This window comes from Acomys minous, assembly GCF_964271855.1.
Source record: "Acomys minous genome assembly, chromosome: 20".
Classification (NCBI taxonomy): Eukaryota; Metazoa; Chordata; class Mammalia; order Rodentia; family Muridae; genus Acomys; species Acomys minous.
Window position 1 is genome coordinate 22552103 of NC_140502.1, and position 19340 is coordinate 22571442.

The following is a 19340-nucleotide window of genomic DNA, read 5'->3' on the forward strand; positions in this document are numbered from 1 at the left end:
TGAATATTATGCATCAAAGAGACTTTCTTTTCTTGTCAAATCTATTTGGTGTTCCATAAGCTTCTTGTACCTTTATGGACATCTCATTTAGATTAAGAAAATTTACTTCCATGACTTTGCTGAGAATATTTTCTTGTCCTTTCCGTGGTGATTCTTTCCTTCTACAATTCCTTTTATTCTTAGGTTTCATCTTTTTGTGGTATCCAAATTTTCCTGGATGTTTTGTGCTTGGGCTTTCAGGCTCCCATTGATCTATGGTGCTCCTTGGTGCTCCATACCTGAGGTTAAAAAACAAGCAAGGGCGTTTCATACCTGTGAGCAAATAGTGGGTGCGTTAGAGACCTTGTTATGTGCACCTGCTCAGCCTCAATTGTATAAACAACTGCGTTTGGGAACTTGCTCAAGCTCGTTCATCGCATGGTAAAGAAGAAAAGGGGGCAGAAAGAACAAGAGAGGAGGGGATCAGAGATAGAGGGGACAGAGAAAGTGGAGACACACACACAGGTACACACACACACACACACACACACACACACACACACACACACACACACACACCTTGCTATGTAGTTCAGGATGTGCTGAATGCACTGTCCTTCTATCCCAGTCTCTCAAGTGCTGGGATGACAGGTATGCGCCTCCATGTCCATCTCACACAAGAATCTTTCTGAACGGCACCTTTCCCATCAGGGCTGCCCATGAAATGGGTATCAATCTCATCACATGAGTAACTATAAACACGAAGATGTAGCGCTATCAATGTCTCCATGACCACCCTTCATACCTACTCTAAGTGGATTCTCACAGTTCTGGATCAACGACTCTGGTCATTTAAGAAAAGCTACGAATCTATCAGAAGTGACCATGAGAGACCCTACCCGTAATTTGTCCTTCATTTTATAATTTATTTATTGTATATACACGTGTGCAATGTGTACTCATGTTCACTTCTGTGTGTGTACGTGTTTATACCAGAGGAAAGCTGGTGGGAGTCGGTTCTGTCTTTCCAGAACGTGGAACCGTGGCCTTGAACTCATGTCGTCAGGACTGGTGTCAGGCTCCTTTCCATGCTAAGGCATCGCACTGGCCCTTGCATTAATTCATTAAGGTGTTGAAAAATCTCTTGCGTTCTTAGTCTAATTTTGCAGGGTCAATTCATTCTTGTTCATTAGAATGGGCAGGGTTGTCTAAATTGGTTCAGTGATGGGACAGTCCAAAGACTGTATAATAACCAGGAGTTCATGTGGATTCTTTTTTTTTTTTTTGCCCACAGGAAAGCGCATATGTCTTGGCGAAGGCATAGCCCGCAACGAATTGTTCCTTTTCTTCACCACCATCCTCCAGAACTTCTCTGTGTCCAGCCCCGTGGCTCCTAACGACATCAACCTCACTCCCAGGGAGAGCGGCATCGGCAAAATACCTCCAAAATACCAGATCTGCTTCTTGGACCACTGATTGGGATGAGGTGTCCAGGTGTCGTCACGTCTGTAGAGAATGGTCTGACCTTTCTGCGTCCAAGAGACATGCTGAAAACCAGGCCCCTTGGGAACTGCTCACATCTCTCTACCCATTTTGGTTTTCTCCAGAGATCCAAGGCTTGCCCTTCTTCTCTGAATGTCACTGAGAAATCAATCAAGTGCCTTTCTTGATGTATAAGTGTAGATTTCTGGAGGCCACATACATCTCATGCTGAGTCACTTCTCAGTTCGTCAGCTCTCTGTCCTCCATGATTTGTGCTAACGGACTCTGTATGTGATCTGGATTCTGTGTCTAGAGACTTGCCGTATCATGTACGGTTTGTGTAAACAGAATCACATCATGTATGACCTTTAGTGTTCTGTGTCCTTTGCTTTACACAATATTATCAAGGTACCTGTATTCTGCAGGCAAACAGCCGTGCACCTTCATGGCATTTCCTCATGCCCTTTCTCAGCATCCTCTTCCTGAATCTTCTCCCTAGGCAGAGGTCTCTTTTTGCCTATACATTTATATTACTACAACAATATAAAATATACACATACAAGAACCACAAAACAATTGTTATATTAGTGCTATGCTCATAATGTTTTGCTGTCTTCAATCCCATCAGAGACTTGGGAAGGAATCAAATTAATTAGCTGAGTAAACAGGAAGTGAAGGTCAACAACTTCCAAAATGAAAAAGTGACAGGGACACTCTCCTGCCTGAACAATCACTCAAAACTTTTTAACACATTGGAGCATCATTTTCAGCCTTCTGGCCCAGTATATCTGACAGACATATCTGTGAAGTAGGGACTATTGAGGACTTGCTTACCCTGTCCTGGCAGAGTTTGGCTGTAAACCCCACCTGCATCCAAGCTTGCCTATTTCAGGCAAAACTCTGTCTGTGGCAGAAAACAAGGATATTTTTGCCCAGGGGCTGGTTTGCCACACCTGAAACCATCTCCATAAAGAAGTTCCTCGATGCTCATTACCTTCTTTGAGGCAGGCTGGGTGTTGCCAGGAACCAACCTGTCTCATTTCCAAAGAATCCTCAAAACAATAAAAAAAAAAATCTTTAAAAGTCATATTCTGTAGGTCTCTGAGGTTTTTGAAGACCTTATCTAAATATTTCGCCTTTTCTATCTATTGAACCTAAGATGTATATTCTTGTGACAAAATTGAATTACGGTATGATGAATTAAAATTAAGCTTATTTTACATCGACATATAATATTCTATACCAATGAGTTAAAAGTAGCCTTGTGAGTAACAATTAAGGCCTTAAGTTGAAGAGTAGATTCAATAATCCACCTTTTGTCCTATAACCCCTATAAACGTCTATAATTCTCAGAGAAAAAAATCCCTAAGTCTAATCTCGTTCTCTCTCTGAATAAAACCAATAATAACATAACCAATTCCCGGTGAAAATAAACATCCGTAGCCCAAAACCTTACCCAATCCCACTTAAGGGAAATGGGACACTGTTCTCTTAAGGCTTCTTATGGCTGATATGGGATGAATAATACGTATATAGGGGCCCAAATTTTAAAAAAAAATGGGAAAATGGTTAAACAAGTTAGAGATAGCATTTGTGGTCCAGTCTCTAAATATTGAGAAATTCGGGCTTAATAAAAGTCGTGTGTGGGACGGTCTGAAATGCTGGACCAATTGGGATCATGAGCTTTCTTCAAAACTCTCCTGGGAGCTGTTCTGTTCCAACCACGAACAGCAACCGGCGCATTTGTGGCTGTGACGTGAGGAACGCAGGATGTTATCATCTCAGCATGGTGGAGGATGAATCCTGTCAGGTCTGATCCAGCATCAGCGTCTGGTACTTTTGTTATGAAAATATGTAATTTTTTTTACAGGCATTATACAGTTCTAAAACTATAAATGCAGGAGGTGCTCTGGATGCACAGAGCAATGAAGTCTGGTTCTGTAGTTTGAATTCTGGTACGTATAGACTGACTTAAGTTAGCAGTCTCCCTTTCATCCAGGTCTATATTTATTTTTAAAAAATGGAAGTATTTAAAAAAAAAAAGAAAAAAAGTGGAAGTATAGTATTACCATTACCAAAGAACATACAATCATTATTTAATTGAAGTCAGAACAAGATTGTGCAGTTCTAAATGTCCATCTCTAGGCTCTATGGTGCCTGATGGATAGGCTGGACTTCTACCTGTCTCCTGTGAAAACGTGTCCCATTTTAGAGACAAGCCGGTTGCCCCGAGCAAAAGAGAAGGCATTAAGGTTACCCTTTTATGTATATGAATTTTAGCCTTTGAGTTTTTGGAAACTAACTAGGCTGACATGTACTTTGTCACATGTAAGTCCTCAGTGTCTTTTTGTATCTGGTGTGACTGCCACCTGTCCCCCGTGAAAGTAGCTCACGTTTAGAGGGATAAGCCGGCTGCCAGAGCAATGACACCTCAACTCAGCATACAAAGGCTTTTCTACATGGTATGCACGCAGTTTGCATGTCTGTTAAGGAAAAATTTGTTGGTTTAAATTCTAGGCTGCTTTTTTGCAAGTAACTTATCAGCAGTAGGATCACACCCTGTGGAGACCAGGCTGGTCTAGAAATCACAGAGATCCACCTATCTTTTTCTCCACTGTTTTAAGATTAAGGGTGTGTGCCACCACCCACCACCCACCACCCTGCACAAATATTTCATCTCAATTCCAGTCAAAATCTACAAAAATCTCAAGTAATATTCTAGCATTATAAAAAAAAAAAAATCTAAGTCTTGGGTCAGTTGCGCCAATTTAGGCTTCAGTAAGCAAAGCTCTGTCTACCCTGTCTACCACTCTTTTGAATTTAGTTCTTGGTAATTTGCACAGGTGGACCCTTTCCAGAGAAAGCTGACACATACCTTGCAGCTAATGAGTTCTGAATTCCAGCTGCTATCAACTCTATGGAAAAGAGTTTGGTTCCTTCTTCCTTTCTCATTGTTGGTAACTTAGCCTGGCATCTCTCCGCTTTCTGCCTTTCTTCCTGAACAACAAAAGCCAAGAAAAGGCCAAAAAGGATCCAGGAGCCTTCTGCCATATTTATATTTCAGTGGGTGTGCGTCTACCCTCTGGTGTCTGGGAAAGAAGTCACAGGTCTGTATCACGCATGGAGAAGAGCATAAAAGTTTTATTTTGCTTCAGTGCCCCATTGGCATCCAGGAAGTGGTCAGGATTGAAGGTGTCTCATTGTTCAAACTACCTTGGGTCATGGAAAGCTGAACTCAGGTTGGGGTACTTTAGACTTCTAGGAAAAAAGTTTAAGATACAAAGATATTAACATACCCTGACTCCATGAGCCCCTGTGAAACACAGAATTCTGGGAAACCACAAACAGGATGAGGACGGTGATGAGGAGAGTGGCATATGCCCATGAAGTATAGATGAAAGATCACAGCTGGTCTCACCTTGAGGAACAGGTATTCTTGAAACAATGTGCCTTTGGTGACTTTGTGTGACAGACCAAGAGGAACAATGTCTGAAAAATCTCTGAATCTTGCGGATGACTACTTCAGGACATGGCATTTTGGGGAGGTCACCCAATCAATTTCCTTTTGGGCTTTCTTGTCACAGAATAGGGAGCGAAGAGACAATATCCCCTTCACTGAGGCAACGCACAGTGACTCTTTCTGGGAGCCAATAACCCAAGGACAATGCAGAGCAAGGAGAACCTTTTTGTGTGTACACTTGTGCTACTCTCTTTATTTATTTATTTATTTTTATTAATTTATTCTTGTTACATCTCAATGGTTATCCCATTCCTTGTATCCTCCCATTCCTCCCTCCCTCCTATTTTCCCCTTACTCCCCTCCCCTATGACTGTGACTGAGGGGGACCTCCTCCCCCTGTATATGCTCATAAGGTATCAAGTCTCTTTTTGGTAACCTGATATCCTTCCTCTGAGTGCCACCAGGGGACATGGTCAAAGGTGAGGCACCAGAGTATGTGAGAAAGTCATATCCCACTCTCCACTCAAGGACAATACAGGTGGTAAACTTTAAACCCCTACCCAGATCTAGCCAATGGGCAGAACATTCTCCACAGTTGAGTAGAGAGTGGGATATGACTTTCTCACTTGTGCTACTCTTAAGCATCTATCTTTTCATCAGTTCTTAGAGCACATTAGAGTTTCTTCCCCAAAAGCTTCAACCTTGTTTCTAAAAAAGAGAGATAGGGGATCCAAGATGGTGGCACTGATTGCACACTGCATCTGATTAGCAGGAAAACCAGGACTTCACAGAGACCTAAATGACCAAACTGAGAGCTACAAAACACCAGTGCTTCTGATTGCCAGGTGAGAGGGATCCACACTGTGTGGGGCACGAGTGGGTCCAACGCCTGGCCACCCAGCTAACCCACAGAAAAATCCCCAGCGGACATCCCACATTAACCACCATCTTGGGAAGGGCTGTGGGTTATCTGTGCAGGCTTAGGGCTCTCATTGCCCTTCAGCTATTTGCTGAGTCCACAACAGGGAGCTCCAGACAGACAGAGCTGAATCCTGGCACTGGTCACGATCTACATTAGCTACCTCCTGAGAAAGAGTGTGAGACACCCAAACACCTTTGAGCTCTGATCCCTCTCAGCACCCACAGCTGCTTGCCAGCCTAGCCTAACTGGGTCACAGAGAAGATAAACATAGACCTGCCATCTCAAGAGGGCCAAGAGAGGTCAGAGCTGAATCCAGGTGCTGGCCCCAATCCTCATTAGCTGCCATCCAACTTCTGGTCTTCATCTGTCTCCAACCACCTGCCTGAAGGGCACTGCTCTGACAAAGCTAAGACACAAAGCAAACAGGCTGAATAGACAGCTGCTCCAGCCACGATCTGAATTACCTGCTTTCCAGTGAGCAACCTCAGGCCTGGGTTGAGCTCTGCCTGCCGGCCCACATGAAGCATACTCCTCTGACTCAGCTAAGATACAAGGCAAACAGACTAAGTAGAAACCTGCTCTGGCCACAGTCCTCATTAGATGCTATTCTGCTGGCAGCTTCAGGCTCCGATCTCACCCTGCCCACCTACAGCCTATTGGCCTGATCCACCTAGGTCACAGAGCAGAGACCTGTGCAGGCCACATCCCACATTAGCTGCTGTTTCATGAAAAGCTTTGAGCTCCAATCTCTCTGTTGGACAGTGGCTTACTGACCTAGACTATCTGGAACACAGCAAATAGACAGAACCCTGCCATCTTGAAAGGATTGCAGGGCACCTGAGCAACATTGGACTTAGGAATCTACCAGCCCACGACTTTCCTGCCAGACTCAACAGCCAGGGAGCCCAGCTGAGCTGAACTGTGTGCAGGCTCTAACATCTGCTGTCCAACATCCCGAGGAGTCCTCTAGGGAGCCAAGGAAAACAACCTTAAGATTGGAGCTCCCTTTACTTGATCCAAAAATGCCTAGACAATGTGGGACACAAACAGTGACCTCATTGGTGGAACCTCTAGGCCTGCTAACACCAGAGATAGCCAGATGCTTAGAAAACAGCACAAGAGGACTAGCAACAAAACTCAGAGCCATATAAAAACACCAGATACTAGTGATCCAACACAGCATGCCTTGGAGACATGAACACAAGGAGAAGATGTTCAATCTGAGGTGATGAAAATGATAGAAGCTTTGAAAGAAGAAAATAAATCATTCAAAGAAACACATGAAAATACATTCAGTCAGATGAAGGAATTGGATAAATCCTATAAAGAATTACAGAAAAATACATCCAAACAGATGAAGAAATTGGATAAATCCTATAAAGAATTACAGGAAAATTCAATCAAACAGGAGAAAGAAATGAATAAGCCTATTCAAGACCTAACGAGGGAATTAGAATCAATGAAGAAAACACAAGCTGAGTCAGTCTTAGAGTTGGAAAACATAGGGAAGAGAACAGGATTGATGGACGTAAGCCATACCAAAAGAACACAAGAGATGGAAGAGAGAATCTCAAGTGTGGACGATACAATCGAAGTTATCGCTACATCAATTAAAGAAAATGTTATAAAGAAAAAATTCTTGACAAAAAAAAACACCCAAGAAATGTGGGACACTATAAAAGGACCAAAAATAAGAATAATAGGAAGAAAAAGAGAAGACTCCAAGCTCCAAAGCCTAGAAAACATTTTCAACAAAATCATAGAAGAAAAGTTCCCCAACCTAAAGAAAGAAATGACCATAAACATACAAGAAGCCTACAGAACTCTAAATAGATTCAACCAGAAAAGAAAATCCATCCACTACATAATAATCTAAACATTAAATGTACAGATCAAAGAAACAGTATTAAAAGCAAGAGAAAAAGGTCAAGTCACATGTAAGGCAAACCCATTGGAATTACAGCTGACTTCTCAACAGAGACCATGAGAGCTAGAAGGGGCCTGGACAGAGGTCATACAAACATTAAGAGAGCACAGATGCCAACCCAGACCACTGTTCCCAGCAAAACTTTCAATCACCATAGATGGAGAAAACAAATGTTCCATGTCAAAACGAAGTCTAATCATTACCTAGTCACAAAACCAGCCATACAGAAGGTACTAGAAGGAAAACTGCAACCCAAGAAGGCTAACAACACCCAGGAAAACACAGGAAACAAATAACTCCACATCTACAAACCCAAGACACAGAAACACACACACCCTACCACCACCAACATCAAGACAAAATGAACTAAACACTGGTCATTAATGTCTCTTAACATCAATGGCTTCAACTCCCCAGTAAAAAGACACTGGCTGACAGAATGGATGTGAAAACAGGATCCATCATTCTGCTGCATACAAGAAACTCACCTCAGCAGTAAAGATAGACATTACCTCAGAGTAAAGGGTTGGAAAACTGTATTCCAAGCAAACAGACCCAAGAAGCTGGGTTAGCCATTCTATTATTTGATAAAATAGACTTTCAACCAAAACTAATCAAAAGAGATAGGGATGGTCACCACACCCTGATCAAAGGAGAAATACATCAAGATGATGCCTCAATTCTGAACATCTATGCCTCAAATGCAGGAGCACCCACATACATAAAAGAAATGTTACCAAACCTTAAACCACACATTGAAGCACACACACTCTAATAGTGGGAGACTTCAACATGCGTCTCTCCACAATAGACAGATCATTAAGACAGAGACTAAATGGAGAAACAAGGAAACTAATAAACATCACGAAACAAATGGACCTAACTGATATCTACAGAACATTTCACTCAAACACAAAGAAAATACATCTTCTTTTCAGCACTTCATGGGACCTTCTCCAAAATTAATCACACACTTGGTCACAAAGCAACCCTCAGCAGATACAAGAAAATTGAAATAATCCCTTTCATCTTATCAGAGCAGCATGGATTAAAGCTGGAACTCAACAACAAAAGAAACAAATGGAAGCCTATAAACTCATGGGAACTGAACAACTCCCTGTCGATGCTGCCCCCGTCCAGCAGGAAAGACACCAACACCGGGAACTCTTCTCGCAGCAGTTTTATTAAGGAACCTTGACTACTGGAGTGACCCTGGGAAAAGCTCCCACAGAACCTTTATAGTGTGCCTGGTCTTATCAGAGACTGCCACGTTGTTGCTCTTGGTTGGTGCGTTCAGATCACGCCACCTCACGCTATGCCTTCAGGCATGCGCATAAGATGCTCGATCAAAGGCGCATTGCGCATGTGCATAAGGGGCGCATTGCGCCAGGGAAGCAGCAGGGGGCGCTGCTATCTGTGGCTCTCCACAACTCACTACTCAGTGACATCTGGGCAAGGGACGAAATAAAAAGTGAAATAAAAAGCTTCCTAGAATTCAATGACAATGAAGGCACAACATATCCAACCTTATGAGACACAATGGAAGCAGTGCTAAGAGGAGAGTTTATAGCACTAAGTGCCTTTATAAAGAAACTGTAGAGACCCCATACTAGCAACTTAACAGTGCACCTGAAAGTTCTAGAACAAAAAGAAGCAGACACACCCAAGAGGAGTAGATGGCCGGAAATCATCAAACTCAGGGCTGAAATGAATAAATCGGAAACAAAGACAACAATTCAAAGAATCAACAAAACCAAGAGCTGGCTCTTTGAGGAAATTGACAGGATTGACAAACCTTTAGCCAAACTAACTAAAAGGACAAGAGAGAGTATTCAAATCAACAAAATCAGAAATGAAAAGGGGGACATAGCAACAGACACTAAGGAAATCCAAAGAATCATCAGGTCTTACTTCAAAAGCGTATATACCATACAATTTGAAAACATAAACAAAATGAGCAATTTTCTTGATGACTGCCAACTACCAAAATTGAATCAAGATCAGGTAAACAAATTGAATAGTCGTATTAACACCTATGGAAATAGAGGCAGTCCTCAAAAGTCTCCCAATTAAAAAAAAAGCCACATCCAGCACCTGAGACCGTACCCTGGACCTCTTCCAAGCACCAGCCGAGTATTAACACTGACCCAACTGGGACACAGACAGCAAGCCCATCAGAGCTGAGCTGGGCAAAGGCTTCAACACCCATTGTCTACCATATTGAGGAGGTCTCTAGAGCTCTCTTTGAATGTTCTCACCCTGCCTGGCTAGGTGGGACACAGACAGTGACCCTACTGGAGGAACCTCTAGGCCTGCTAACACCAGAGATGACCAGATAGCTAGAGGCCAGTGTGAGAACACAAGCAATAAAACTCAGAGCCATATGACAACATCGAAAACAAGTGGTCCTCCTACCACCACAAACCCTGGAGATACTAACGCCCATGAATCACAAGAAGAAGATTTTAAGTCTGAGGTGATGAAAATGATAGAAGCCCTGAAGGAGGAAAACAAATACCTCCGAGAAATACAGGAAAATATATTCAAATAGATGAGGGAATTGAATAAATCCTATTGTGAACTGCAAGAAAATACAATCAAACAGAAGAAAGAAATGAATAGAACAATTCAGGACCTAAAAATGAAATTAGAAGCAACAAAGAAAACACAGTCTCAGGCAATCCTGAAGGCAGAAAACCTAGGGACTGCAGACACAAGCAATACCAACTGAATACAAGCGATTGCAGAGAGAAGTTGGAAGTATTGATACATCAGTCAAAGAAAACATTAAAACTAAAACATTCCTGACACAAAAACATCCAAAAAATTATGGGACACTATAAAAAATCCAAACCTAAAGATAATAGGAATAGAAGAAGGAGAAGACTCCAAGCTCCATGGCCCACAAATACTTTCAACAAAATCCTAGAAGAAAACTTCCCCATCCCAAGGAAAGGAAGGCCCACAGACATATAAGAAGCCCTCAGAACTCCAAGTAGACTGGACCAGAGAAGAAAACCCTCTTGCCAAATGATAATCAAAGCACTATATGCACAGAACAGAGAATGAACACTTGTAAATGAGCACAGGCTATGCACGTCTCTCTCGCTCAAGACGGGAGAGAGGAAAGAGAATCAGGGGTGGATGGAGCCTTGCAGGGTGATGCACACATGTCCCTTGGCAATGCCCTTCTGATTGTGAGTCTCATACTATTTGGACCAATTAGCATTTCTCAACCTTCAACAAGGGTCCCTTGGTGTTGTCTGTCTCCTTTTCTCTTTAATTTGCTCTTTGGTAGTTTATTATGTGTTTTTTTCATCCCAGGCTCTTTATTTTCTGTGTGTTATTTTTTTCATGACTTTTACCCCTTTGCCTTGGGCTTCTTTCCCGGCCAGCCCTCACTCTTTCCCTATTTCATTTTCTCCTCTCCTTCTCTTATCTACATTGGCAGAGGCTCCTGCAGCTCCTCCACTTTGTCGTCTCCCCATCTTTTGTTCCCTCTTCCCTCTTTTTCTCTGATCGCATCCCCACCCGACACTCTCCCCAATCCCCCTCTCAATTCGTGTGTGGCTTACCTTCTCCATGCACAGTAGCTGACAATGAAGTAAGTCTCTTGGAGCGCTGGGGTCCAAGTTTGCCTTGCGCTTCTCCACATTAGTCCCAATATTGTCTAGAATTTTCTGCATCTCTTTTTCAGACTTGTCTGTGGGTACCAAGAAGATGCTTCAGGAAGCCAGAGCAGAGCTCACTTGCAAGAAACAAGGGTCCAGGAGGCCACAGGGAGCTACCAGGTCTCAAGAGGTAGGCGGTACTCAATCTTAAGTCACTCTTCTAATGCCATGAGAGACACCACAACAAAGGCAACTCTTACAAAGTAAACATTTAATTGGGAATATGCTATGGTTTCAGAGGGGTAGTCTATTACCATCATTATCAGGAAGCACACAAGCAGGCAGAGGGCACGGGGCTGAGAGCTTAAATCCTGATACACAGGCAGGCAGAACAAGAGGGGACACTGGTACTTGCATGGGTTTCTTAAACCTCAAAGCCCAGCTCCTCCAACAAGGACACAACTCCTGATCCCTCTAAAGAGCTCTTTAACAGGGGCCAAGTACGCAAATAGACTGGGATATGGGGCCCGGATTTCATTTACACTACCACAGTCTTTTAGGTGACCGGTCCTTACAGGCCTGAGATGGCAAATACAGGCCTGAGCATGGTAAACATGGCAGTGGCAGCTTTTTGTCTTTTGCACTTGTCTTCATGGCTGAATATTTAGATTATATTCCTTAAGCTAGCCCCCAAGGTCAATTCTCATATTTGGCCACTGACTTATTCCTGAAACAAAACACCAAACTCCAACTGTTAGGACTCATTATTTGGCTAAAATATCCAGTGAGGATTAACCTGCTAAAAAGGAACAGACTCATTCCTTTTCCCCTTAAAAGCTCACTCCTGCAGAACCATCACCTTGCTTGCTTGCTTGCAGCTCGTTGCTTGCAATGGCTTCTGCTGTTTTTCTTTCCAGCCTCTCCTCCTGTTGGTCCATGCCAGGAAATAAACATCCTTTGTGCCAAGAACTTGATGCCTGGGTGTGTCCTGGAAAGAGTTTGAGGGGCAAATCTCTCTTATACAGTCTCCATATTTCATTAAGTATCACAACTCTCCCTCCCTCCCTCCCTCTCTCTCTCTCTCTCTCTCTCTCTCTTTCTCTCTCTCTCACACACACCTCATATATGTATACTATACATATGCATGCTTTTGAACTGTATCCCTAAATCTGTCTCTAACCTTTGTCTTGCATTCTCTGTCTTTCTTTCTTTCTTTCTTTCTTCTTCTTCTTCTTCTTCTTCTTCTTCTTCTTCTTCTTCTTCTTCTTCTTCTCTCTCTCTCTCTCTCTCTCTCTCTCTCTCCCACCCCATCCCTAATCTTATTTGCTGAATTGTCTTTATTTGTGGGATTTTTGTTTACGGACACAGGATTTCATATATGCCAGACTGGCCTCAAACTCAATATGTAGCCAAGGATGACCCTGAAGTCATCATGTCCCTGCCTCCACTTGCTGTATTGATGTGATTTGTCCCATGACACCCAGGATATACAGGGCTCGGCCTCATGCATGTAGACCAAGGTTTCTACCCTCTGAGCTAATCTGCATCACTCATTTTATCATTTTATATATTTGTATGGTTCTGTATTTCATGTCTCCCAATCCTGTTAACTGTCCTTTGGTCCCTCCTAGTTGCAGGCTCCTTGTCTATGCATGTTATATCTGTCTTTCTTCCAGAATTAAGACACTCCCTTATTTACCAACAAAACAGCCTCTTACTTCCTCTGCCTTGAATGCTGCTCTCTTCTCAACTACTGACCTGGCTTCAGAATGAGCTCATGAGCACAAAGATCTGGTACAACAGCTCCAACAGGCTTTGGAGCTGGCAGTCTTTATAGTCAAAACACTCTTATATGACAATGGAGCACATAATGTTGACTGTGACACACAGGAGGAGGAACATGGGGTCCAGAATGGCTCCTAGAAAATGAGGGTGCAGGACAAGAGACACAAAGTCAAGGACCCAGGAACATTTGGCTTCAGCCCCATCTCTATGAGGCTGCCCCATTCACTCACTAATCAAAGAACAGAAATAAATGCTTGTCGGCTCAGTTTTCTTAGCAAATATATTTTTATTATGAACTTATTAATCGAGAGTACCTCACTTATAAGCCGACTAACCTAAACAATTGGAAAAGAAGATTGAAAAATACAATAATGAAACCATAAGGCTATCAGTTCTGAGGAACAATTCTCCTGGCATAATTAGCAGGATTTCTTCAGCTGGAACCTGGAGCAACCAGAATCTGGAGCCTCAGATGGACCCTGGAGCCACAAAGTCTTCCCTTGAGTGGTTCTTTCTAGGAGCCTCTAGAAGGGGAGTGATGAACAGCCAAAAGTATCCCAAGTCTCCAATGGCTCCGCTTCCTGCTTTTGGCTCACATTTATACCTCCTCTCAGAATTTGTTCAAGGATGGTTTTTCAGCTGGTTAACAACCAATCTCCCCAACACGGTGGTTTGACTTCTAAGGGAATAAACATCACCTGCTCTCTCACAAGTCTTTTTTCTCATCCTCCACTTGTGATCTAAACGAAAAACATGTTTCTCTTTCCTTCACTTGCTACTCCATTTTCACATATGATGTGCTAGGCCCTCTGCTCATCCGTGCTTGCATTGTTTTATTTAACGTCTCTCAGAATTGCGCACAAGGTGTGATGCTATTCGCATACACAAACAGGCAGGCTAATTTCACTGAAGGAACCTGACGAATCTGGCTGGGACTAGGATTATCATACCTACAGGAAGAATATGCGTGTAGTTAGTTTTCACCCTGGACCCCTCTGTCATTACCACGATGGCTCTGAGATTCATTAATCCCCACTTGCAGGAAGAGTGCAGAGAAAGGCTCAGGGAGTCCCCGTGTGGATTTACAAGCCCTGCGTATGCCACCCCATCTGCCGTATTTCTTTGCGGGGGGGGGGCCCAAGTAAGAGCGGATGAAATGGTTAAACAAGCTAGGAATAGCATTTGTGGTCTAGTTTCTATGTGTCGAGACATTCAAGGCTTAATTAGAGTCCTGTGTAGGACAGTCAAAAAATGGTGGACCAGCTGGGACTGGAAGCTTTCGTCAAAGCTGTCCTGGGAGCTCTCCTGTTCTGACGAGGCACGCCAACTGAAGCGCTTGGTTCTGAAACACGATGAAGGATGCAGGATGTCAGTGTCCAAGCATGCTGAGAGGAACGAATCCTGTCAGGTCTGATCCGATGTCAGTGTCCGGTTCTTTTGTTCCGAAAGCATATAATTTCTCACAAGCATTATACGGTCCTAAAATTATAAATGCGTAAAGCGTGCGTGGCACACAGAACCGTGAAGGCTGGTTCTCTGCTCTTTGTATTGCACAGAAAAAAAAAACGTCTGTAAATCTTAATTAGTGCCATGTAAAGAATGGCGTCTAATAATTATTCACAGGGATTCTGTAGCAAACAGGAAACACTGTCTGTGCATAGACACTCATGTCTCAGCCAGTCTCAGAGCTGTTCCCATGCGGTGGGCCTAGCAATATAAACTACCTGCTTGTTCTGTAGTTTGATTTCTTTACATCATGATTGTATCCCACTTCCTCACCCCCTCCCAAACCCCCTCCATCCCTCCTTCCTTCCCCCGTCCCCTAGTCATCAGAAAGGGGAGCCCTCCTCCACTAACATCTGTCCACTACCTGTCCAAGTCTCATCTGTAGTACCTGTATCCTCTTCATCTGTGGCCTGAGAAGGCGTCCCTGCTAAAGAGTCATGATAAAAGTTGGCGGAGGATGAGGAAGAATACATGTCAGAAGTAGTCCCTCCTCCCCATTTGTGAGACCTACAAAGAGACCGTTCTGCCTATCTACCCCATCTGAGCAGAACGTTTAGTTCTGCGTCATATATGGTCCTTGGTGGGTGCATTGGTCTCTGTGTTGTAGTGTGGCTATCCTGTATTATGTGGCTAATATTCGCTTATGTGTGAGTAATATACCATGTGTGTCTTTCTGCATCTCAGTTACCTCACTCGGGATGATTTTTTTCTAGTTCCATCCATTTGCCTGCAAATTTAAAGATTCCCTTTCTTTAAATAGCTGAGTAGTATTCCCTTGCGTAGATGTACCACAGTTTCTTTATCCACCCTTCGGTTTGGGGGACATCTAGGTTGTTTCCAGATTCTGGCTATTACAAATAAGGCTGCTATGAACATAGTTGAGCAAATGTCCTTTATGTGTAGTGGATCATCTTTCGGGTATATTCCCAGGAGTAGTATGGCTGGGTCTTGAGGCAGAACTACTACCAATTTTCTGAGAAAGCACCAGATTGATCTCCAAAGTGGGTGTACAAGTTTGCACTCCCACCAGCAATGAAGGAGTGTTCCCCTTTCTCCACATCCTCACCAGCATGTGTGCTGTCACTTGAGTTTTTGATCTTAGCCATTTGGATAGGTGTAAGATGGAATCTCAGAGTCATTTTGAGTTGCATTTCCCTGATAACTAGGGATGTACCCCATTTTAAATTGGATTATTTGGTTTGGTGGTGTATAATTTCTTGAGTTCTTTATATACATTTGGATATTAGCCCTTTGTGTCAGATATAGGGCTGGTGAAGAACTTTTTCCAGTCTGTAAGCTGTCACTTTGTTCTGTTGACAGTATCATTTGCCTCCCAGAAGCTTTTCAGTCTCACTAAAATTACCATTTATTAATTATTGATCTTAGAGCCTGAGCTGTTGGGGTTCTGTTCAGGAAGTCATCTCCTGTGCCAATGAGCTCAAGGCTCTTAGCCACTTTTTCTTCTAACAGAGTTAGTGTGTCTGGTTTTATGTTGAGGTTTTTAATCCATCCGGACTTCAATTTTGTGATGGGTGATAGATATGGATCTGTTTGTATTTTTCGACATGTAGCCATTCAGTTAGACCAGCACCATTTGTTGAAGATACTATCTTTTTCTCCATTGTATGGATTTGGCTTCTTTGTCAAAAATCAAGTGTTCAAACTTGTGTGTGTGTGTGTGTGTGTGTGTGTGTGTGTGTGTGTGTGTATTTCTGGGTCTTCAATTCGATTCCATTGATCAACCAGCCTATTTATGACAGTACTATGCTGTTTTTATTACTGTTGCTCTATAGTACAGCTTGAGACCAAGGATGGAGTTTCCTCCAGAAGGTCTTTTTTTCACCCCAAGGAGGCATATGTCTTTCTTACCATTTCCAGACAGGATGCAGAAGGGCAGATGTGAGAGGAAGGAAGCTGTGAGCTAAGCTCCATGCTTCTGCAGGTGTAAATGGGCTTCAGAGTTTCCTGTGGACAGGCAGGGAAAAAATGGGTGGGATCACGTGAGACTGGGCACAGGACCAAATGAGCACTGAAGGGAATTCAGGCATTATTAATTTATTTGCATAATTTGTAATTTTAAAGCAATGGTCTCATAAATATAGACTACAAATCTACACATGCTAGGCAGCACACACTTGTTTTTCCCCACCAATATACCTGGGCCAAACGGAAAAAAAAATTACCACCACCAACAAAATACCACTAAAAGAATAATTTCCTTTGTTCTTTCTTTTTAAACCACTGCTGGACAGTTTAGATACATGCAACTTAACCCACTCTAGGTAGCTTCCCTACACCCTACCATCACCTGGACCATGAGAATTTATTTAGGATGGAAACAATAGAGCTAATGTGTGGTGACACGTAAGGGGTCAGAAGCAAACACAAAGCGAACCAGGCAGTAGCCGCCCCCGCCGCTGCCACCGCTGTGGCATTAATTCTTTGTGTATGAAAGTGCTTCAGTTGGTGGACCCTGTCCTGGAACAGCCATTCCTCCACTTGTGATCACGTCCCACATCTTACATGACGCGACTTTGACACTAGAGTTGAGGAGAGCCACGTGGATGATCATCTCCACAGCCTTTCCCTGAGATGCACCCAAGTGCTCACTTCCCTTTACAGGTGATACAGGACATCCTGATTACAAAAGCACCGGCACAGTTCAATCCTACCATCCACACATCAGATGCTCCCTCGGCTATGTCATAAGGCAAGGATGTGGTCCCTTTGCATGCCAGAGGCCACGGGCACAAGTTTGCAGATGAAAGCACCCACTGCAGTCTTCCGGGAGAACCAGACAGCCAGTTTCTCTGAGTCCCTTCGCAGAATGAAGACTCCCGAGCACGAGGTGGCTGCCGCTGGCAGGGCCCAGCCCTCCTGCAACATTCAGGACCTGCTGCTTCTTCCTCAGGGTGGGTCCCTGGGTCGTCAGCAGCAGCTTCGCTTTGGCTCCAATAGATGCCTTAGGAGTTTGAAGCCCTGGTGGACAGACGCCCGGGTGGCATCAGTAGATGGAATTCTTCGACTAATTTCTATAAAGAGTCTATTGATGTTGGTTGCGTTTTTGTTTGTTTGTTTTTGTTTGTTAGGTTTTTTGCTATGATCTCTACATCAGTAAGTTTGCCCTTGTTCCCAGCAATGGTGATAAAGGCGCTAAAGGGGGCCGTGCTGGGGGGGGGGGGCTTTCTCACCCAGTTCTTCAACATTGAAAACGTCCCTTCTTTTGTGATGTCATAAACGATGAAGGCTGCTGCTGAACCTCGACAGTACATCCGTGCCAACTCACGGAACCGTTCTTGTCCAGCTATATCCCAAATTAGGAATTTATGTAGCTAATTTTAGTACCGGACAGTCTTGATCTTAAAAGATGCCCCTACGGTTGGATTGATACCCGGATCAAAACTGTCCTCCACGAACCGCCACACGATGCTTGATTTCCTCATCCCCCTATCCCCAAGCAAGCACTCTTTGAGTTGCCTCCCAGGACCATGGCCTGGGAACCAGGGTTGCCAGGGGTGGGGGGTGGGGATGGGGGATGGGGGGATGGGAGTTAGGGGGGGTGGGGGCACCTCCCTCAATTGAGGACGGAGAGGCTCCGCCTAATGCCGGCATTGCACTCTGGGAAGCCTTGAGTCACCTGCAGCTTTTCAGTCTGGCCGACCCCTCACTTGTCCCTCAACAGCCCGGACACCGCCTTGGCCTCCTGGGCACCACCGGGGCTGCCATCTTGGGACACAACCAGAAGATCTTTTATTGTCCAGGATTGTTTTAGCTATTCTGTTTTTTTTTCATATGAAGTTATTGAGAATGATATTTCAAGGTCGGTGAGGTATTGTAATGTATTTTGATAGGTACTGCATTGAATCTGTAGATTGCTTTTGCTAAGATGGCCATTTTTATTATATTGATTCTCCTGATCGATGAGCATGGGGGATCTTTCCATCTCCTGAAATCCTTTTCAAATTCTTTCTTGAGATATTTTTTTTTCTCCATACAATTCTTTCATTTTCTTGATTAGAGTTACACCAAAATACTTTATATTATTTGTAGCTATTGTGAAGGGTGTAGTTTCCCTAAATTATTTCTCTGCCTGTTTATAATTTGTATACAGGAGGGCTATTGGTTTTTTATTTTTATTTTTTGAGTTTATTTTTTATCCAACCAATTTGCTGAAGGTGTTAGTTATCTGTAGGAGTTCCTTGATAGGATTTTGGGGATCACTTATGCATACTTTCATATTATCCATGAATAGTGATTATTTGACTTCTTCCTTTCAAATCTGTAGTCCCTTGATCTCCTTTATTTGCCTTATTGCTCTAGCTAGGACTTCAAGGACTGTATTGAAGAGATATGAATAGAGTGGAAGCCTTATCTTGTCCCTGATTTCAGTGGAGTTGTTTTAAATTTCTCTCCATTCGATTTGATGTTGGCTATGGGCTTGCTGTATATTGCGTTTGTTACATTTCTATGTGCACCTTGTATCCCTGCTCTCTTCAGGACTTTTAACATGAATGGGTGTTGGATTTTTGTCAAATGCTTTTTCAACATCTAAGGAGACGATCATGTGTTTTTTTTCTTTCAGTCTGGTATGAAGCCTACTTGGTCATGGTGAATGCTTATTTGATGTCTTCTTGTATTCGAAGGCGGTAGAGAAGGAGCTGAAAGTTC

The 19340-nt window shown here is 43.3% G+C and overlaps 1 protein-coding gene and 1 pseudogene across 2 annotated transcripts in view; one reads left to right on the top strand and one right to left on the bottom strand.

The window, feature by feature from the left end:
* The window catches only part of LOC311591018 (cytochrome P450 2B1-like), a 68643-nt gene extending 66817 nt beyond the window's left edge, over positions 1–1826 (top strand). Inside the window, exon 9 of the mRNA XM_084770381.1 lies at positions 1274–1826. Coding sequence (XP_084626507.1) covers positions 1274–1455 — 182 coding nt within the window. The 3' untranslated portion in view covers positions 1456–1826. The remainder of the gene's footprint in view (positions 1–1273) is intronic.
* A 10416-nt stretch (positions 1827–12242) lies between these two features.
* LOC311591022 (ras-related protein Rab-22A-like) lies at positions 12243–18171 on the bottom strand (annotated as a pseudogene). Its single transcript, XR_014783593.1, has 2 exons — positions 17345–18171; positions 12243–12369 (listed from the first exon to the last, which is right to left on the bottom strand). The product of XR_014783593.1 is annotated as a ras-related protein Rab-22A-like (transcript).
* Positions 18172–19340: the final 1169 nt, after the last annotated feature.